General features: G+C 41.6%; 1 protein-coding gene across 1 annotated transcript in view; it reads right to left on the bottom strand.

Annotated features, from left to right (window-relative positions):
* Nucleotides 1-697: 697 nt before the first annotated feature.
* Nucleotides 698-22,432, bottom strand: part of kif18a (kinesin family member 18A) — a 28,735-nt gene continuing 7,000 nt past the window's right edge. The window contains exons 5-18 of the mRNA XM_053491470.1: nt 21,388-21,498; nt 19,386-19,583; nt 14,973-15,149; nt 13,351-13,425; nt 13,012-13,112; nt 9,949-10,111; nt 9,532-9,696; nt 8,270-8,391; nt 7,884-8,119; nt 7,395-7,454; nt 2,965-3,337; nt 2,661-2,750; nt 1,931-2,040; nt 698-1,501 (exon numbers count right to left, since the gene is read on the bottom strand). Coding sequence (XP_053347445.1) covers nt 1,359-1,501; nt 1,931-2,040; nt 2,661-2,750; nt 2,965-3,337; nt 7,395-7,454; nt 7,884-8,119; nt 8,270-8,391; nt 9,532-9,696; nt 9,949-10,111; nt 13,012-13,112; nt 13,351-13,425; nt 14,973-15,149; nt 19,386-19,583; nt 21,388-21,498 — 2,124 coding nt within the window. The 3' untranslated portion in view covers nt 698-1,358. The remainder of the gene's footprint in view (nt 1,502-1,930; nt 2,041-2,660; nt 2,751-2,964; nt 3,338-7,394; nt 7,455-7,883; nt 8,120-8,269; nt 8,392-9,531; nt 9,697-9,948; nt 10,112-13,011; nt 13,113-13,350; nt 13,426-14,972; nt 15,150-19,385; nt 19,584-21,387; nt 21,499-22,432) is intronic.

Here is a 22,432-nt window from a genome sequence, read left to right as displayed (position 1 = left end):
TGTTAAAAAACAGACTAAAGGTACATGTAGCCCAGTTAGACCTTCAAGATCCTTAACATTGCTGCTAGAAATGTGTATAACATACTACATGACATCTGGGGTCGAGACAAGTAAACAAGTAAAAGTGTTTCCATTTGTGAGGTTGTTTGTGGTGTAAAAAAAAAATTTAAATAAAATCACACCCAGTCTGGTTCGTCTGTGCCATCAAAGCACGACTGTTTTATTGAGCACACTGTTTGCCCAGTGTGTTTAAGGTTTTCTACAAGGGGCGTTCAACTCAGCCTGGGACTTTTGATTGTCCAATTTTGAACACAATTATGAGATTAAAATCCTACCTTTATTTCTCTATATAATCCCCTGCTACACTAATGCACTTATCCCAGTGTTTCACTACTGCTTAATCGGACTGCCGTGCTTTCATGTCCTGAAACGCTGGCCTCTCAGGAACACCTTTAATAGAAACACATTTCCTTTATTGGAAATTATTTTATTTTTTTAAATCACATTACAGGCACTCAGCTGGGAGATATTGCCACATCCTCTGTACAACTTCCACATGTTTGGGTTATAAAAGGAGTTCCTGGGAGGCCAGCGTTTCAGACGTGAAGGAGGCAGCCCAATCGTGGCTCTGCCCTGATGGTGTCCCAGCACTCGTGAAACACTGGAATAAGCGCATTAGTGTACCAGGGGCGTTATATAGAGAAATAAAGTTAGTTTTTTTTTATTCTCATAACCGTGCTCTATTATTCTGCACAATTAAAAGTCCGGGGTGACGTTTTTGAACACCCCTTGTTTTTTTACTGATACTATTTACATGCTTATTAAAATGAGACATTTAGTAATTTATTGACTTTTCAACCTAAAGAACAATTATGGTTTAATGGAATCCTATTTATTAATCGTGTAAAACCATTACACTAAAAATGAGGTTTTATAGTACATGATGTGTGGCAATTATCCCAAAACAAGCAACTTCACACTCAGCAAAAGTGTCCAAAGCTTTTTATTACAATGCCTTACCTTAATATAGGTCTAAACTGCTGAAACAATCTATTGACAAAAACTAAGCATTATGAACTAAGAACAAGTTTTTTTACTTGACACTGGATTAAAACAGTCTTTGTACAAAGTTACTTTAATTCCACTAAAATGCTGTACATTTAAAAAAACAACAACAAACACAACATTCATATTAACTTTGCCCAGTTTAAAACCTTTAGGAATTTCCTCACAATTGACATAAGACAGACGTGTATGTATGTATGTGTGTGACTATCAGAGACAGAGATGAAGAGAACGTTCAGTGCATCAGGCTTTCAGAAGACGTGTGTTCGAGTGGTAATCCACAGTGGCAAATTTCACATCCTTTTTTTGACTTTCTTGAACAAGGCAGCCGGGCCCAGAAATGCGGACTTGGGCTTCCGAAGGCCGAGTTGATGAAGGTTTCCCTCGGATATGCTGCGCACCACTCTCCTGCTTGGCTCGTTTTCGGATGATGATGCTGGAGAAGTAAAAGGACAAGATGAAGAGGGGGCGAAAAAAGAGAAAAAAGTATGAACTTTAAGAAGAAGTATGAGCGTGATTGAAAGGTAGTAAAAAGACAGTGAAGAAAGACCTCAGGAGTAAGAGAGGAGACCAGGATTATTATTATTTAATTTAATTTTTTTTTAGCCGAGACAGCTGTCATGTGGCCTAGCCCTAACACTTCATTAGCACTTAAACAAACATAATAGATTATTAAAAAAAAAAAAAAAAAAGGCACGAGGGATGATCGTGCTTCACTTTTAAATAAGGACAGAGCCCAGAGGGGTGTGTATTCTGGACAGCTGGAACCCAACACTTAGATTTAATGAAGATATCAGTTGTGAGATTCAGTTAGAAAGCCTGTACATGTGAAAGAAGAAGAATCTGTATGGGAGACCACGCTTACCTCCAAAGCGTTTCACACGGAGTGGTTTGGTGGTATCGGAGGGATCGCGTTTAATACGCTTCGGAGCTGCAGCACCCTGGGTAGTATCTAGGCCCGTCTCTTTTCCCATGCTGAGGAAGGAGAGCACAAACATGCACGTAAATACTTTCCGCTTAAGTATTAGGCGTGGACAAATCATTAGCACGGGCAGCAGGGACGGACAAACTCCCTACCTGAGCTATTAATATTTTATTTGTAGTCTTAACTGGGTTTAAAAACCAAAATAAAATAAACCTTTTTTTTTTTTTTTTTTTACTCACTTCCAGGTAAGAGAGATAAAAAAAAGATGTATAAACGCAAATATTTAAGCGCTTCCTAATCCTTCCACCTGCTGCACTACAGACATGACCTGCACCAGCAAAACGGCTTTAATTACCAGGGTTTGGATTTACGAGGCAGAATCATCTTACAAGCAGTAAGCCTGTACATAACTAAACATATTCGGGAAGGGAGGGGGAAAAAAAAAAAAAAAAAAAAAAAAAAGAGTAGCCAGGACTTAAATACTCCACGTGATGAAGGAGGGAAATGGACATCTATCTAGTAGCTGAAACACTGAGCAGTGACTTTGTGGGCACAAATATAAGGTGATGCATCTTGTGTCTTTTAAAGACCTTATCATTTATTTTATTATAGATTGTGCTAGCTAATACTCCTACTTCTAAGTTGGACGAGTTAATGAGTGCACACTCACCAGTTGAGCTTGCGCTTGCCCTGCGCTGCTGATGTCATGGCCATGTAGGACGGTTTGGATCGCAGGTCAAGAAGAGACGGGATCTCCAACCTACGAAGAACAGAATGTTATTGACCTTAGTCTTTTGCCTGAGACTCTTCAGAAGTTTTCACAACATTTCGATCGTGCAGCAATAGCATGACCTTTTACAATACTTATTTTTATCCATTTTTGTTCAACATGCCGGTAAAGGATGAGGACAGAGTCTAACCTACAGTCTTGTCCCTACAGTGTGCACTTCAGGTGCTTCTTTACAGTCTCCTACCTTTTAGGGCCCTCGTTGTTGGCGTTGTTGGCGCGTAGAACACGGAGATATGTCATGCCTGAACCTGCAAGAGGCTCAGATGGTTTGGAGGACAGGATTATTGTGCTGTTGAGCTGAGTCGTCTCCTCGTCCTGTTCGTCTCGGCCCACGTCGAAAGTGGAGTCAAGGTGGATGGAGACTGGAGCGTTGCAGGGTGTGTTAGGCAACGGGTACATTCCCTCTTGACGCAGGACCTCCTGCAGGCCTGGAGGACAGTGAGACGGCACTGAACATTCGCTTCCCGAGCCCGGCTTCACTGGAGAAATGGCCAACTTCCTTCTGATTGGCATTTTAGGCGCAGTTTCAGACGTATGCGCCTCGCCCTGGGTCACGCCTGAAAAAAGAACAACAATGAATTAGCTAAATTTAAGCAGACGGTTTATTCATTTGGTTTAAAATTAAGTAAAAAAAAAAAAAATGAAGCTGTCTCTTGAGCAGAAAAAAAAGTATAAGACAAGGTAAGACCGAACTGAGAGAGCATGAACAAGCTGAACTTCCGGTGCGGCCACTTAAGATGGATGTTTTAATAAAATCGTTAAGGTTGTTGATTAGGCTATTTGCCACGAGAGAACATTCAGGGTTACCTAAAGGCAGACAGCATTAACGCACGGTCTTGACCTTTTCAAACAATGGAAATACATTTACTCCTGAGCTTTCCGGAAAAAAAAAAATAAAAATGCAATACAAGTTTAAATGAGGAGGAATGAAAGTGTGTTATGTCAGTCAATTCCGGATCTAATGGAAACTTCTTACCTAGTTAATTTATTTTTGGCGACTGCCTGTTAGGAGCTGTGTATTTTCAGCACAACCCACACTATTTTTTTTTTTTTTCGTGTGCTTACATGACAATCCATAAATGGATTGTTTAAGGTTATGTAACCTTAAATATACACTTCTTTGTGTTGTGCCATGCTGCAATTACGCCTGTAAGTCTTTCTCAGCGATTGTAACCTATCCTATGCCAGTCATGCATGTGCACTCCCAAATCCAGCTCTGTGACACACATGACTTATGCCCTTTCGGAATGCAAATCCTTGCATTGCGCTCTGCTTTGAAGTTTGTGGTGGTTGTGGACACTATAGAAATCCAGCTCGAACCGATTTGCACTCTATACATTCTACGTGAATCGATACCGATATTGCACAGCTGTACACAAACCAGGGTGCTGGAATTAAGCAAAGGAGGTTGCTAAGCTGTCTGTTTTTACTATGCAGATGTGTCACTATGTGTCAGATTCAGCGTGAACTCGGCGTCGACCGAACGCGCTGGCGGGGGAAAAGAAAAAAAAGAGGCAAACCCAAACACTTTGACGGTATGAGCGGGGATCTCGAAAAAAAAAAAAAAAAAGAAAAAAGGAAAAAGGAAAAAAAAAAAAAGGATCCATGATCACGCTGCTCTCCCTTCACTTCTTAAGACAGTACACAGAGTACAGGCACGCACCGATAATGGACGATGACTCACACGTTCATTCATGCTACTCCCGGCCCCTCTTCAACCACATGAGCACTCTATATTCCATATGTTCAGGTTTATTCATAGAGGCGATGCTCATATCCTGAGTGGATCTATATGCATCCACTACTGAATAATTTAGCTATTTTCATCACCTGGTCAGATGAGTCAGTAGCAATAGCACCTGACTGGAGAGGAAAGCAGGAGAGAGAATGAGAAAGAGAGACCAAAAAAAAAAAAAAAAAAAAAGGGAGTGTGTGCTTTAAAAAAGAAAGAAAGAAAGAAAGAAAGAAAGAAAGACAGAAATATATGTATATATTTGTATTTTTCAATGCAAGGTGTTTAAGCACACGCTGTCCTAGCTAAAGGGTTTCAGGATGCCGGACGCTGTTGGAGAGGTCCGACACTGTATCGAGCGCTGGAGTGTGCTGGAACACGTTGCGTTCTCGCTTCGCTCTGACTCATGGACTGAGTCGGAGGGAGGGAGGTGGGGGGGGATTTGGGAGGAACATGTGGAGATATACAAAGAGGAAGTGTGATTAATAAAGACAGCAGCTGTAAGCGGTATCTTTTAAGAGCTGCTGTCGCTCTGTGGAAGTCGGAGCGTCTGAACAGACAGCTCGGGGGGTTGTAATGGCTAACGAGAACATGCACCCTTATACGGTGAGGAAGGGGAAAAAAAAAAAACTTTGAGTAAAAACATATTAGAGATGAGCTCTTCGGAAGCTGAGCCCTGGCGTGCCCTGTTTGATGGAAAACAGCACCGGTCTACGTCACTGCTGGGGCTGAATGACAATAACACACACACAGAAGTGCACAGGCACAAACACTCCCTGCAGCACGATGTAAAAAAAAAAAAAAAAAAAAAGTGGAAGGCGGTGTAATAACACACAGGGTTGAGAGGGTGATGTTTGGGGTTGCGTGTGTACATGCCAGAGTGCTCCGGATGCCGTATTTCTGGACGATGGGATTAATACATGCATGAAGTTCTATTTCTGGAGGAGAGAATGGCTCGGATTAGGGTCGGCTGGCTGCTGCCTGACTCCCTCCCTCCCTCCCTCTCGCCATGCTGATGATCCGGCTGCATTTCATATCGTACGTGACTGAGCCCCTCAGCTCACCGCTCGTCCCCTCCTCTTCCGCTCGCCAGCGATTTTATGAATGAGACTAGGAGAAGAGCAGGGGGAGCAGTGGGGTGGGGCCGCGAAAGGGGGGGGGGGGGAGCATGAGAGAACAAACACGAGGGAGGGAGGGAGGCTGTTAAGGAGAGAGCTTCTCTAAGAGTAGAGGGAAATGAGACTGCAAAGAAGGATGAGAAAAAGGGGAAAAAAAAAAACCCCACAAGCGAGAGTGCAAAACAAATCACCAGAAGAAAAGATGAATGCATAAACACTGATGTAATTAAGAATTGCTGGATGTAAACATTGGAAAATGAAATGAAAACGAGACGGAGATTATTAGAAAATAGACATCATCCATCTATAAGAAAGGGCATTTTTAAAGCACAGCCTGGAACTGGATTCATTCCACATTCATTTTAATAATAATAAAAAAAAGAAAACAGGAGGAACCTGTCGAGTATGATGTAAAGAGGTCAGAGTTGTTTTAAACAGATTCCTGTGTGACTGATAAACCGGATATTTTCATATATTTCGATGTGGCCTGGCCAAGTGCCTATTGATTGGAACAGGATAAATCCTTTGGCAAAGGATTACAATTTATTTCAAACACACGATTTAGAAAAGTCAGTCACAGAATGATTATAATAGGTCTCAGTGCTGAGGGTCATTTCTTTTCACCATCATTTCTCAGCTTCCTTGGCCTCGGTTTCTCTCTCTCACCCAATACGGACCCCAACTGGGACCGAGAGTGTTGCCGCATTTCCCCACAATGTGTCTCAGTCAAATGAGTAACACCTGTTCTGCAGCAAATATCATTACGGCCAATTTACTGAGCCATAACTCACGCCGTCTACCATTTCCCCAAAAGCTTTCCTCCCTCTATCTCTCTCCTTCCTTTTCTCCTGTGCGAATGTCATTATTTAATCTTTTTTTTTTTTCTTTTTAAGTCAGCTGTGCAACCACGTTTTTCGATCCAGGACTTTTCTCGGAAATGTTTTCCTCTCACTTTCTTGCACTTTTTACCTGCACCTTAGACTTTAATTCAATCTGATCCAATTTGGAAACCCGAAAAAGAAAGTAAAAAAAAAAAAAGAAAAAAAAAAAAGTGTGAAATGTCTGCTTAAAAATAAATAAATAAAATAAGAGTAAGTTGTAAGCGCTCTGAGTGACATGTGACGAGCACAATCGACAACCGTGTGTTTGCCACCGTGATGGATCTGTCTGACTCACTTTTACTCAAATACACACATACACTAGCTACGTGAGTGATGCTCGTGTCACCGGAGGCTAGATTAATGACTGGAGCCGAAGTATGTTGAAGCGGACTGTGGGGAAAACGGAGGGGGAGGATTGAAGGGACAAAGGCAGAGCTTTGACACAAAAAAGTGTGAAGAAAAAAAAACTATGACAAAAACAAGGAGGCAGTTTTACAGACGTAAAAAAAAAGAAAAAAAAAAAAAGATTTTCCATTACATTTACAGTCTTTGAAAAGAGACGGCACATCACGATACTGAAGATATTAAACTATATGTACAGATCTTGCAAAAACAAAAACAAACAAACTTTTTTAATCACAAATATTTTGCTGCTGTTGTGTACTAGCGGGTTTCGTCTGTTAGTTACTGCACATCTATATTCGATTCGATCTTGGTCTGCAATCCAAACTCATCCTTCCCATGAGTCTCACTGTAGTGACTAAATAATGCCATTGATTATTATACTGTGCATAAAAATGAACAAGTGAAATATTAAATAAGTGAAAATGTTAAATAACAACCCTAGAGTGTGTGGAATACACAAACAAACAAACATGTTTACCTTTTGGTGAGTGGGAGTGTTTGAGCCGCTGGGAGACTCTGCGTGTGTGTTTCTCTGCACCTGTGAGACAGAACTCGTATTGGTTAAGAATGTTTTACACACAAAACCAAACCTATAATAACAACAGTATGGCTAAGAACCTAGACTATACCAAGCCTGATCGTTCTTACCCTGTTATATTATATCCCTGAACATAACGCGACTCGTTGTACTAAAACACTAAGGATTTCGCCTGCCTCTAAACGCATTATTTTAAAATTATTATTATTATTGTTATTATAATGTCTGGCAAGAAAGTGTAAAATCATGGTGTTATGTTTCCTCCTCTCTCAGACATCATCATGCATATGTCCAGGTTTACGAAAGATGATTTGTGTCCTTAATAAACCTAATCAAAAATCAAACAAGACCGACTTTACTCTTCACAAGTTCTACTACAATTAGGCGTAACTGCTGGAGTTTTTCCTGCGCAAAGAAAGCGGGACTCACTGCATGGCGTGCTCTGATGAGCGAGGAGGTGAGAGAACGACAGCATGGGTAGAAGAACGGTGTTCTCTGTGGACTTGACCGGTTCTTCTGTGTTCTCCTGGTCGGCCCACACCACGCCCCGTTCTCTCTGCACCAGGTGCTCCAGCTCCTCCTGCTCCGCGTCGTCCGTGGAGATGCCCGCCGCTTTCAGGGCCAGGTGTTGGCGGCGGTAGGCAGGAAGTAGGGCGTGAACCAGTCTGGAGGAGGAGGGGGACGAGAGAGGACATGCTGCTTAAACTGTAAGGTCTTTAGAATACATACATACATAATCTAAATTGATGAAAATCTCGAAACAACGCGTTCGGGTTTATGCTTGGCGTTTCTCCTCTGCAGGGTGTGATACATACTTGTGTGTGTGTTTGTTCTCCTGGTCCTGCAGACTGACGAGATAGTGCATGTGTTCGATGTGCTGCTGCAGATCAGCCACCTGTAGATTCAGCCTGTGGCAATGCAGCTCCTTTTTAAGCTCCTACACACACACACACACACACACGCACACACATTCACAAAAACAGGATCAGTATAAGCAGACAGCTTCAGTCTGACATGTTTAGAGTTGATATAGGCTGTATAGATAAGCAAAGCAAATAAAACGGCGCACAACTGATGCTGTCGTGGTTTTAAATGCTGACTGGAGATATTATTGATGCTCTGGCGTGAACCCATCCTCTCTCTCTTTTTACATTAACTTCTATCGACTACTTGGTCGTCTCTATTTCTCCGCGCTCAGTATTGAAATCACTTTTGTCCATCACAGCCCACATATGACAAAAACACCATTTAATCATTTTAAATAAACTAAAACAAAAGTTATCGTGTACGCTCGATACGGTGGTCAGTTCTGCCTAATTAACACAAATGCAATTAACCACAATTAATTCAACAAATTAAGTAAACAAACACACAATCATGGTAGGTGGATGGAAAAACAGACAGCAGTTGTAACGAAAGAGTGATGCGCACCGACGAGGACGGCTCAGACAAAGAACATGTAGACAGCAGGAGGACGGTTCTGGGCCTGGACGGGATCAAACTGTACCAATCTCTCATCTATACTGAGAAACCAGTAGAGAGAGAATCGCTGGCAGGAAAACAATAGCGGCAGGTCTCAGCAGCACTGATTTGTTTGCAGTGTTTTTCACTCGCTCTCTGAGAACGTGCTTTCTGAGGAACCTGTTGCTAACCTCTGACGCAGGGAGACGGAAACGCAAGCGGATCACGGAACATTGGACGGGTGCGTGCGTCGCTACGATGCTTTACTTCTAGGAAAAGCCGAGAGAGAGAGAGAGAGAGAGAGAGAGAGAGAAAGAGAGAGACAGAGCGAGAAGGTGCGTAGATTCATGAAGCAGCTGAGAAAGAGATAAAGAGAGATAGACGAGTCAGGAGCATCAATCTCAGCTCTTCTATTTTTTTTTTAGTTAGATTTCGGTTTCTACTCGTGGTTTCGCTTTCACGTAAACGCCAGGCCTAGTAGTGCTGTTTTAAATTGCAAAAATATTCGCTTTTTCTATAAAAGGAAGCAGATTCATTAAGTAAAAAAAATTAAAAATAAATATACAATCATAATCCTTATATTGCCAGTACAAAAGCCTGTGCAAGTGGAACTGACCTCTGGAGTGTGTCCGTCTTCCCCGAGCAGCTTCATCTCGTTTTCGAGGCGGTGAAGCCAACCTTCATTCTCCTCGAAGCGCCTCCCAGCTTCCTCCAAACGCCTCTGCAGGTGCTGCCAGTAAGACTGCAGGGATGCCAGCTTACGTTCATACTTACAGGTGGCCTAAAACAATCACACACACACGAGAATGTGAACTACTTACTAAAAGAATGCAGGTGTTACAGTTAATTATGACCAATGGAAAGAGTTTTGTCCGTGTACACCCTTATGCCTCCCACCCCAAGGCAAAAAATAAATAAATAAAGAAACATCACACAGAAGACAGCTAATCTTTTGAAAGCCATTGCTACAATGTAAACACGCCTCGTGACCTCGAGCGACCTCGTGTGTAGGCAAAAAGGGTGAAGCTGGTACCTTCTCTGCTTTGTCATCTGGGAAGAATAGCAGGCCCTGTTGGTGCCACTCCTCCCTGTGACTGAGCCTCAGACGGTTCTCCTTCAGCTGCTTCTCGATGTCCAGCTGCTCCTTACGCAGCAGAAGCCGCGCGGCAAACGCGCTGCGCAGAGACTCGGACATTCTGCGTGCACACACACACACACACACACACACACACACACACACAAACATTACTTAACAAGGCTTCTACTTGAAAGCCCTGCACTACACCGCATGTATGTATATAATTTGTTATAATTACCACTTGCGTGTTTAGGTCATGCTAAAGGATAATGTCGTTATATAAACAGCACAGACATGCTGAACAATGACAGTATTGTTGGAAATCCAAAAATTGCAGGGGGCAAAGCGACTTGCACAAAGAAAAGAAATGTAAAACCTCGTGTCCTTGAAAATGGTCAGAGTACAATAGAGCTAGTTTATTTGAAGTCAACAGCTACTCCCACATGAGGAGGGTGTGGAAGCTTGTGTAAACTGGTAGCACGGACAAAACGGCGTGTGCGGAAGGGCGGCCGCGGCGGACAACGCCTCTCCTATGGCGCTGAGGCCGTATCACAAGAGACGATTTATTACCACTGATCAGGGGTGGATAAAATAACTCGGTAGCCCCGGGCCTCTCCGAACAACCAAGCAAACAAACCAAACCAAAAAATAAAATGAAACAAAACATTCTCTTTATTGATTTTGACCAAACAAAAAGTCTGGTATGTACGCTTCCATTTAACATGCCTCACGGCGCTGTGACGCAGCTCGATGCTGGATCTACAGCGTAAGCGCCTCATTCCCATCACCTGCTGCACTACACACGCACCGGATCAGGTTGACGATAGAGGGATGATGTGTGCGCACGTGATTCAATTAGGAACATGATGTACTAATGTAAGATTATGAATAAACTGAGTACCATCACATATTTTATCTAGAGGGATATTGTACATGGTATCAGACCCAGATTTAATCAAACTGTTGGCTTTGATTAAACAAAAGTATTTTTGTATTGGAATTGTATTATGTGAAAGCCTGGGGTTTCAACTACTTTTTACAATTATTCTGAAGTATTAATTATTCTAGTTAAATAGGTCTTTTGACTCAGAGTAAGCACGTTTCAGGATTTGCTGATATTTTATCAAAACTAGCCAAGATGAACATACTAAGCTATTCACCTCTATAGCTACATGTATACGAACAATATTTCTTCAAACTGATTGAAATTATTCCTATTAGAAGTTCTAGCTTAACAAGGATGCGGATCTGACAAGACATGCACAAAGCATTTTACTTTTTTTTTGGTTGTCATTTCACTTAATGAAAGTAGTTCTGTCCACTTGCTGAAAACACAACAGAAGAAGTATTTTTCCTTCAACTTTGAGATAATTTTTTTTTCCCACTGACTAAATGCACCTGCTACATTATGATCGGTTTGAAGAATTCAGACAATCATTAATGACTGGACGCTAAATTTTCTTTCCGGGAAACTCGTCCTAACACCTTATGTTACCCCTACGTGGAGCAAAAAGGTTTGGAAAGAATATATTTATTCTAATAAGATCGAATCAAGCATTAAGATTTACTGATTAAAATGATTATTAAAAGCTTTACACCATTCCTCTTATTCTGACAAAGTAAATTTCAGATGTCAGATTCTGCTGTATGATGTGTTTGTATTTTATTCCGATTTAGAATATTACCACCTTATACTTTTTTTACCACTGAGCCTACTCTTAATGAGGTGTGTACTCCTTTACTGACAGCCCCTCTAACGCCATCCGCATCATGAACGCTTTGGAAACACAGCCGAAAAAGAAATGGCCTGAATATAAAAAACAAATGGATTTTATGTTGCCGGAGCGTAAACAAGCACACAGAGGGGTTGTATTCTGTTGCACACTGTTTGGCCTGTTGATGTGGGTTTTGTGCGATCTGTGTCGGGCAATTTGTCCGTCTCTGTTGCTGTTTCAATGGAGCCTTTAACAACAACAACAACAACAACAACAACGACGCGACAATGCGGGAATAAGGAAAAAAACAGCTAGAAGTATTCAGGCAAAAATATTTGGCATCATTGTGTATTCAGCTGAATGTGCTAGGTTTGTTGTTTCCGGCGGCCAGAGACAAGTTTTTTTTTTTAACTACGGTTGGAACTCTGAGTTCATTCACTAGGTTCGGTTAATACTCGAGTGCCCTCCTCCTATCCGCAAAACGTACACACAACCCACAGAGTCACCGCAGGAAGGTATCGGTGCGTGGGTGGGAGCTGAGAGTGTGAGGGGAAGGAAAAAAAAAATGGTTTAAATGCAATAGAGGAAAGAGAGAAAAAGAGAGAGAGAGCAGGAGAGGTCATCGACAGCGTGACGTAGGTGCAGTGGTGCCACCGGCGGCCTTCTGTGCTTAGAGCTCTTAATGCGGGCAGGAGTATGCCGCCATTCCTCCCTGCTGAACCCCTCCCTCCTCTTTCTCTCTCTCTCCTGCCACCCAGTTGTGAATTCTAATGCTGGTGAATGAAAATGCGTAGGAGTAAGACTCATTCATTCCTCCCTCGCCGCCTACTCTCAACCCCTCCCTCACCCGCTTTTTCCCCTCCTCTCTTTCCATCCCTGTCTAGCGGATGGTGCTGCAGCACTTGCTGACGAGCGCCTCACGACGAAATCGGCAAGGGATAAAATACCTCCCGTCTCGGAAAGAGATGCTGGAGGGAAATAATTAAACATAAAGAAAACGTGATCTTCCAGTCTCGTCGGTTCATCAGATGAAAAAAAAATGCAGAGAAACGGAGACCTCGACCTGCGACGACACAACCTCGAGTCTTGTTCTGTGTAGTCTTACTTGATCAATTATTGACGCGTATTAAAAGTTTTAAAAGACGGCGTTGAAAAGAAGTCACGCGTTACACGGGGCGTGACATAAACAAGACTGAACAAACACAAACACTTGACTCGCGTCACACGCAGCTGCGTGCAAACAATGCTCGGTATGTCTGCGCGGCTGCGAAAATGTGCGTGCGCGTGCGGATGATTGGCTTACTTCTCGAGTTCGGCTTTTTTCTGGATGAAGATTGGGTTATGGGCAGGAGGCTGAGTCTTCCGCTCCTCGTACTCTTTCAGTTTCTGTTTCAGCAGCGTGATCTGCAAACACACCCAACACACCCACACACACACTTTAGTCTGGTCTCAACTAACATGAGTTGCGTTCTAATGACCTCGATCATCTTAGTTGTCAAGAGGAATTGACCATATTTACACAAATACACAGAACAGGCAACGAGAGTCATGATGTAGGCTTGCGGTTTAGATTCTGTTCACACAATAGAGAGTAATTATGAGGAATGTAAACATGAACCTCCCCCCTCCACCATATCCTTACCTCAGCCTTCTGTTTCTCACATATGACTGCATACTGTCCCACGTGACTGTCCACGCTCACAACGTTACTTTTTAGCTGCGTGAGAGGATAGAGAAAAGTAGTAGATTACAACATGTCGGATGACGCTAAAAACACCTGTACAAAATGAGCAAAAACATGCAGGAAACACTTCTGTGGGTAAGTGATATCAGGGGAGAACGGCCAGACTGCCTCGAGGCTACGGTAACTCAAATAAACCACTCTTTACAACTGAGTTGAGCAGAAAAGCAAAAAAAAAACAAAAACAACCTGGTCGTCTGCTCTTCAGCTCCGTCTCCTATGTTTCAATATTTCCATCATTCCTTGTTTCTCAGCCCTTGCCTCAATGACTTTTCAAAACAGTATTTTATTACGTTTTAAACAAGCGGCAGTGGTGGCTCAAACAGTCTCAAGACAGGACGGTTGGGGGTTCAAACCCCAGCACCGCCAAGTTGCCACTGTTGAGCTCCTTGAGCAAGTCTATAATGCTGTCTGGGACAGGAGCACTCTAACCCGAACTTTATAACTGGGATATTTAAAAAATATATAATATATATATATATATTTTTTTTTATAATTTTACTGTGTCACGGTCTCTGCGAAAAATGCAAGCGCTTTCATCGTCTGCGTTTTTGTAACATCAATGCTGCTTCTTCTACTTCTAGTTTTAAGTTTATGAGCAACATCACCACCTACTGGACTGGAGTGTTACAAGTTACGCAACATTTCAACAAAGATTAGAAACTTTAATAGCTTTAAATACTTTAAAACCTTGAGACAAAGCAGACAAACATTAGTGCTATCGGATTAAAAATTGCAACTCCCAAAGATCGAATCGACTCAGTGCTAAAGTCTAAAGTAGTGACTTAACGATATGTTTTAGTAATAATAAAGCAATATTTCCAAACACTTAGCTTGACTTTTTTTGGGGGGCTTCTGTTTAAACACAAACCCCACTTTTAATAACCTGACAGATGTACTAAGCTTTGTCCTGCCTCGTTGCTACGTCAGTTTTCTCAGAATTTCAGACTCTGACATGCTTTTCATTCTCAGATAATACAAGGTCTGACCTGAAGTAAAGATGATTTTTACTGCTTGTAGTTTGCCTCTTGTGGGTGTGTATCTGCTACGCATAAACATACACTTTTTCTTGTTCAGAAGTAGATATGTAAAAAAAATGATGCACTAATAAGTATGAAGTTAGTTGTGTTGTGCTTAATTGCAGCTTTATTGGCTATTTATTAAAGGAAAGTCATGTGTGATAGAATTACAAAGTTTGTCTTTACTTTACGGAGGTCAAAGAGTAAAAGTGTGGATGAGGATGTGAATAAATGCAGATCAAGGATTGATCATCGCTAACTTCGCTAGAATTAAGAATATTCTATTTCTATTTAATAATTTTTTATTTAATATTAGTTTTTTTTGCTTTTCAGATATTCCTAAAATTAAGGCTTTCCGTCAGATACAGATATACAGCATTAATGGCTAAATACAGCTTATAGTGCTTAGCAATGTGTGTAATAAATGGATAATAACATGCTTATGAACACAAGCAAAAACTTATATATATAAATATATATATATAGTGTGTGACATGATCTTACTGTGGACTTGATCTCCTTGGCCCGGTTGGCATACTTGAGTGTGTTGTGCGTGTCCTCGTATGATAGCGACGCCGGGCTAACGTTCGCGATCATCACGGTTCTACAGTTCCCGCCCAGAGAGTCCTTCAGCAACCGCGTCAGCTTGCTGTCTCTATACGGGATGTGAGTCTTCTTACTCTAAACAAAGAAAAGAACAAATGAAGGAAGGAGAAAACAAGACAAAGGGGGAAAAAAAAAAAAAAAAACAAGGCATCAGTTAAACCACCAGCAATATTTGAGTTACGAGACGTGGCTCGACGGACGCCTTTATAAATGAAAGAGCACGGTTCATTTTAAAACCAGCTGTCGGATTCTGACTGAAACAGGAGGCTTGACACTCATTAAAAGTGCACTGTTGAACATAGGCACAGTGGCAGACTATTGATTTGAGCTCGCTAGCGTTGTATCGTAATACATGCTTAGAAACGAGGTACATGTCCTTTTTTTTTTTTTTTTTTTACCCCCCCCTCTGTGTGTCTACGCAGAAGTGAGTCACATCTCACAGCAGCTGACCCAAAGCAATTTCGGGTTCTGAAATGCCAAGCGAAATCCCACGGCTCAGTTGAAAATTCAACAAGCATGAAGGTTTATGACCAAATTACTACACAGCTGGGTGTGTTAAGGAAGCTGTCTGTCGTGTACACATATGGCAACAGCTCCAGGTGGTAGGGGTGGGTGATCACAGTTCACAGGGATCTGATTCAATACAACTTCACACTTCATGTGGGATTGGGGTACAGTTGATTTGATTTTCATTACAGTTAAAACAAAACAATAAAAAAACAACAACACCAGGAACAGACTAACCCTTGCACACGTTTACAGGTTTCTCTCTAAACCCTCTATTATATATAAATCCATAAATTGTGCAAAGTTAATTAACATGCCCCTAGTAATTGTCCACACAGAGTTCTAAAAAAAAATTGCAGTGACTGTAAATTATTTTCCATGGACGGACAGATTTACGGCATTTCACAAACATTATTTACGGGCGCACGGCCACATAGCTTTCCACTCTTTAACTTTCCACTAAAAACAATTGTTATTAACTTAAGCTTCCTGAAGTATATTAATATAATAGTTAACAACACGCCCTTATGACAGTATTATGATTAATCTCTTATCGGAAATGTTTTGAAAGACTAAAAAGAGCAGCACATTTTGACACCGCTCCAAATGTCTACTGGGAGCGGGCCGATGTTTGTCTTTGTGGTGTGTGTTTGGTGTGTACGAGCGGCCTGTTTCAGGCGTGGGTAAGACGAGATGTCTGTCTGACAGGTTAATGTATGCGGATGGCATGAAAACAATACCCACAAACCCACACTGCAGGGAGGCCCAGAGACAGGGACAAACCTGATCGCCTTACTCCCCTCTGATACGAACACTAACACACACAAACACACACACAGATTAACCTTTTTGCGATTTAAACGTATCTATACAGTATTGAGAGAGTAGAGACGTATCATGATTGGGGGATTGGCTGTGCAAAACAAATAATCACGCAAAAATAAATAAATATATAAAAACTTCTTGGGAAAGCCTATTCCGTAAACTAACCACAGGACTGGAGGAACAAAAACAAACACGATGGGTGCAAAAGAAAAGAGAGGGGAAAAAGAGCCAACACTTTGCTAAGATTATAAGATAGCCTTACAGGGCCCTGCGCTGTAAAAAAACAAACAAGGCCCTGCGCTGACAAATAAACTAAGCGAACAAACAAGAGAAAATTACTTGGATGTCGGCTCTTGAAAGCAAATTCGAAAGTTGCGAAAAGTCCTTCGACCCAGTCTTTCCCGATGCATCTAGGAGAAGAAAAATGACTTTCCTTGCACGTGCACGTCTCAACGAGTTTACCTGCTGTTGAAACATTTATCCTACCCTGGGCCAAAAAAAAAAAAAAGGAAGGAAAAACACGCCTCGCCTTTTTCGGCGGCGTAAATTAGACCTGCCAAAGTCGGCTCAGGAATCGCGGTGTGGTTCTGATTATCGCTCGATAATCACCTGCTCCATACACCCACAGCGTTTATCACATACATTATGTTGAAAAATAAATACCAACCACAGGCTGTCTCTCAAACCATGAGGAAAGGTCAGGGGTCACCTCTAACAGATCTAATTCCTACCTGTCTGAAGGCTCCTCTTAAACACCAAAACACGCAAACGCTTACCAACACCTGACACTTTTAATGACTTTTACATCTTATTAAAGTGAAACTACCTTCGTTACCAAAAACATAAACCAAGGACAACTTACAATAATTAATCCGTAGATAAAGATTTAATAAGCTGGTTGGCTGTTTTTTTTTTTAAAGCACATTCCTTTTATACAATCCAAATGACAAAACCGATCTCGTAACCCATAAATAAAACAATTATCTCTATAATGCTATTGAGAAAAGGGCAGAAGAAAAACAATGTGTGTTCTCGCTGAGCTGTGGCCAGTCCTCTAAAACAAACAGAAAAGCAGTTTATCACGGCTAATGACGTGAAACACTTACAGGCAGATTTAACAGCATTTTGTGAGACTACAATCTATAGCAGTCACGCGCTAATGGGATCGGATATAAATTACTCTCCATCCCTTTCGGCGCGGGAAAATCCGGATACGGATGAACGCAGAGTGTGTGGCGGCGGCGTACTGGAGCCAAGAGCAGTGCACAGACAGGGATCCCACACACACACACACACACAAACAGAGGCCCCTGAGGAGAGGGATTAGTGTAGACAATAGAGGCCAGGCTAAGAGAGGTGTAGCTCTCCCAGTGCAGATAGCATCAGTTCAGCCCGAAAGGAGAAGTGGAGAGTCGGAGACTGATACCCTGGGAGCGGATGCCAGGAAGAGCGTGCCACACTGGGACACAAACCCGACTGACCCCGGCCTCTTGTGTGCTGAAGAATGTTTACAGGAGACACAAGGGAGTTCGAGGCCCATTGTCTGCTATCCAAAATGCTCTTTATTAAATCCCAGGAATTCCTTTAAAATGTCTCAAACATGGTGAAATCTCTTGGAGGAAGGTCAGCACTATGCAAGCGCTGTTTTTGAATGATGGTGTGTACGATACCCACAGACTGGAAAGTGTCTCCTCTGAACTTGTAGATTTTAAGATGAATGTTTACAGGAACGACTGCAGTTGGCTTCGAGCCACCTCACCCAGGCCCGTCATCCACTGGCGTATGGAATCCTTTAAAAACTTTGCACCGTTAAAACGTTTTACTGCTGAGTCTCATCACTGTGCTGTGCTTTACGTCTTCTGTCTTGTGTCGGCTTTATGCCTTCGTTCGCGGGAACTTTCATCACGAGGCCAGGTTTGACTCGACCACCCCTCAGCAAGTAAAGGTCACAATAAATGACGTAAAATACAAACCGATCGGGTGGCACGGTGGCTCAGTGGTTAGAACTGTCGCATTGTACCTCCGTGGTTCGATTTCCAGCATGTTCTCCCTGTGCTTGGTGCGTTTCCTCTGGGTACTCCGGTTTCCTCCCACAGTCCAAAGACATGCAGATCAGGATTGAACTGGTGTTCCCAAATGTGTAAATGAGTGTGTGTGTTCCCTGCGATGGATCGTCACCCCTTATAAGGTGTACCCCGCCTTGTGCATTAAGTATCCTGGGATAGGCTCCAGACCCCCCATGACCCTGAATACAGGATTAAGCGGTATAGATGCTGATTAAGTGAGCGAGTAAGTGATAAAACAATTTTTTTTTTTTTTTTTTAACCATTTTCACCCCATGACTTGTATACATCATGACTCTTACTGTTTTAATTTATTACTTTTTTTATATTAATGACAATGTAGTAATGTTAGAAAATTGTACACGATGTCTTATATATATATATATATTAAAATATACAACATAATCAAATACAACATAAACTAAAATACAATTCCTGAGAAAATTGTGTAAAAGTGAACATATAGAGCATGCGTTGTAAATAATTTATTCCCATTTTCTTGCTGAATTTTCAGTCTCCCAGGATGTGATTAGCATAAGAACAATACTGAATGACAAAAAAAATAAAAAGTGTGTGTGTGTCCTTAAACAAACTTAACATTTTTATAACTTCAGCTTATTACTCCTTTATTTCAGCTTTATTAAGTTTAGGATTTATTTTTAGAATGATAAAGCCTCTGTTTTGCACAATATTAACAAAAGTGACTGTGTTGATTAGGCTGGACCAATCAAATGCTATAGTTTGTAAAACACAAGGACTTAGGCACAGTATGGCTCACCTGTCAGTAGAAACAAGGAGCTGGAGGAAAGGAAAAAAAAAAGTGCTATAGGAAACTAAACACAATTACTCTAAGTGTGAAACACAACCACATTCCTCAGGCATTCCTGCTCGGCGCAGGTGTGAAGGCGATAGTTACCTTTGGGTCGGCGAGCGTGTTGATGACGTTGGCCAGGGCGAGGAGAGAGCGGTTGATGTTGGCTCCTTCCCGGAGGCGAGCTCCTTTAGCGTTGGTAGCGCTGGCCCTTTCTGAACCGGCCAGGTCAATCAGACTCATCTTGGCCACGCGTACGTTTGGATTAAGACAAGCTGTCTTTTCCTGCTGCCTCAGGTAAATCTGTCCAGGAAGACGAGTGTAGGAGTGGGGGGGGGAAAAAAAAGACCTTAAGGGACTTTGCAGTGTTTCTCATACATTGATTTATGTGTGGCGGCCCACCACCCTATCAATACTGACCATCCTGATAAAGATTTTCAATATTATTTACGATGTCAAATGGGTGAGATGCACGCAGCACACTGATTTACTCTAACGGACGAACGCACAGAACCTTCAGTGAAACCTTGCCTTTCATACACGGTTTGAACAGGTGAATTGTGAAATTTAACTGTAAGCAGGCTGAATCAAGCCAATCAAAATACTGAAAAACCCAACTCTTTAAATAAGATAGCTAGTAAGAAGAAATAGGCTAGCATTAGCATACAGCTAAAAAGCATGGTATGGTATGAAGAGTGATCAAAGTGGAGACTTAAAACGCTTCTCGTTTTTTCTTTTTTAATATATTTTATTGATTAAAGTATTTGCATTGCAGCACCTTATTGCAAGGAAAACATAAGTGGTGCTTGCCGTGGCAAAGCACCACTTATGTTTAACTTAAATCTGTTTATAATGACAGACTACAAATGTTCAGTTGCTAAGGTGCTTTAAAGTGGTTGCTAGGGCGTGGCCTGACAGCTTCACAATAATCTTCAGAGACTGATTGGTTGAGAAAAATGAGCTCACCCGCATGTCTCTACTATAATATAACGTATATATAATATATAAGTAAAATTTGGGCACGTCTTCTGCCCCAGGGGTACAACTTATATTATTAAGTCTATGGGATTTTTTGGGCGGCAATTTACCCCACCTCCCATTCCTCCAAAGTCATAGCACCCCATTCTTAAATAAGCAGCACGATTTGACACTGCTTTCATGGGCCTGCGGCAAACGATGCAGGACAAACTAGTTACGCCCCAAAGTTTGTATGGAAGAAGAATAAAAAGGAAAAAAAAAATTTTTTTAAGAGAAATAAACCTGCAAGATAATACAGGCACCACTAATAAATTTAATAAAGCGTCCCCTCAGCGCAGACAGTAGACATCATAATAATACACCATTATTACTATAGTAACAGCTAACTCAAGGGACTTTCGTTATGTTTTAGACACGGGAGCTCGGTTTTCACGCTGATATTCAGTACAACGGCACGATCGCAATATTGCTTTTATCCCTCTGTTCTTTAAACAACTAATTAATAATGAGTAACTGACATTTCAGAGACATAATTCCAAAAGAAGCCGCAGCTGGAGAGCGTTGTGCGTTGCCATGCAACACGCAGACTGACTAAAAGCCCGTAGTACGTGTAGTATCCCACTCAGTGTAATAAAAAGTGTTGCTGGGATTTTATATTGAGCGCACACACACACGGTGATACAAACATCCCGGTGCGGTTATACTACATATCTGCACTGCGTTTTCCATCCAACTGTTGCATAATCATGCAGAAAGGATATGCATTAGGAATTAAACATATCTATTAAGAGATTAAAAAGTATAATGTCGGGTTCGATCATGGAAATTGCAACCGTCAGCAGACTGTGTTCTTGTGCTAAACTGCGTGGGCTTTAAGAGGAATAACGGAAGAAACCAAAAGATATCGTGCAAGTGTAGTTTTAATACCAAAGTAAGATTAAAAAGATGAACAGCATATTATTTTTTTTTTTTAAAGGAGGAAGGGGTGATGGAAGAGATGAATAGAACAAAAAAATGGGGGAAAAGAAATAGGCAGCAAATTCACCATAACAACCTTTATGTTGCATTATGAGAATGTGCGTTTAGACGGGTGCGTTTCGTCTGGCGCTGTGGCGAGACGTTTATTTACCTGAAACACGGCATGGGACCGCGAGGACGAGGCGTTCACGTCAGTAGGGTGCTGCGTTCTATTTCTGTTACCGAAATCCAGAGCTTCAAGGATGTGCTCAGCGGATTCAGACTACAAAGCAGAGAGAGATCAACACAAAACAATCAATGGCTGCTCTTAGTGGTCTGTGGTCAAGTCAATCAAGGTGAGAGAGAGTCAAGCCAGCCCAAGTATACACATCTCGTTCACATACACACAGAAACACAACCAAACCGTTCCCATATGTATCAGAACTTTTCCAAATCCTTCTGCCGCACTTCAAGATACCATCTTTCACATTTTAATAAAGGATACTTTGGTTTGCAGACCTAATTCAAGAGTAGAGATTCTGAGAGTAAGACTAGGAGATTACCTTGGGCTCTGCGACTGAGAGTTGGAGATTAGCAAAGACTCAAAAACTGAGAGAGGAAGATTAGTCTAAAGGTTAGGACTTGCACGGTGCCGGTTCATTTAAATTCAATGATTGTTATTGCGCTGACGAGAGGAACTGTATCATACGCAAAAAGGATGAACAGTCGCCAAGTGACTATATAAACATGTCATTTAGTAGTAAGGAAAAGAAATGGATGGACAGAGGATGTGTAAGGAAACCTTCTCAGCTGTAACCGAGAAGAAAACCTCACTGAGCATTAACGTTCATGATACGTCTCTACTCAAACATTACATGCAAAATGAATCGCACAGGTTAGGGCTGGTATCTGTTCATCGCAGAAAGCGCTTCGTTTAATATTTAAAAGTATTTAATTTAGGCAAACATGATTAGGCTTTTTCCAAGGCACTCCTCAGGTTTTCTCACATATCTGCAGAAATTATTTAACTGTCAAGCACCGTCAAACACTGTATTCAACCCATAAATTAAGCAGATAGAGTTACTTTGATTTATAACTATTTAAAATCCAGACCCAATCATTAGCAACACCACATCCTGACTTGACCCTATAATCCGATTGGTTAGAAGGTGTTAATTAATATTCGATTACAGCAGATCAGACAGCAGTCCCAGCTA

Source organism: Clarias gariepinus, chromosome 3 (assembly GCF_024256425.1).
Source record: "Clarias gariepinus isolate MV-2021 ecotype Netherlands chromosome 3, CGAR_prim_01v2, whole genome shotgun sequence".
NCBI classification, from domain to species: Eukaryota; Metazoa; Chordata; class Actinopteri; order Siluriformes; family Clariidae; genus Clarias; species Clarias gariepinus.
This window is presented reverse-complemented; position numbering and strand designations above follow the sequence as displayed.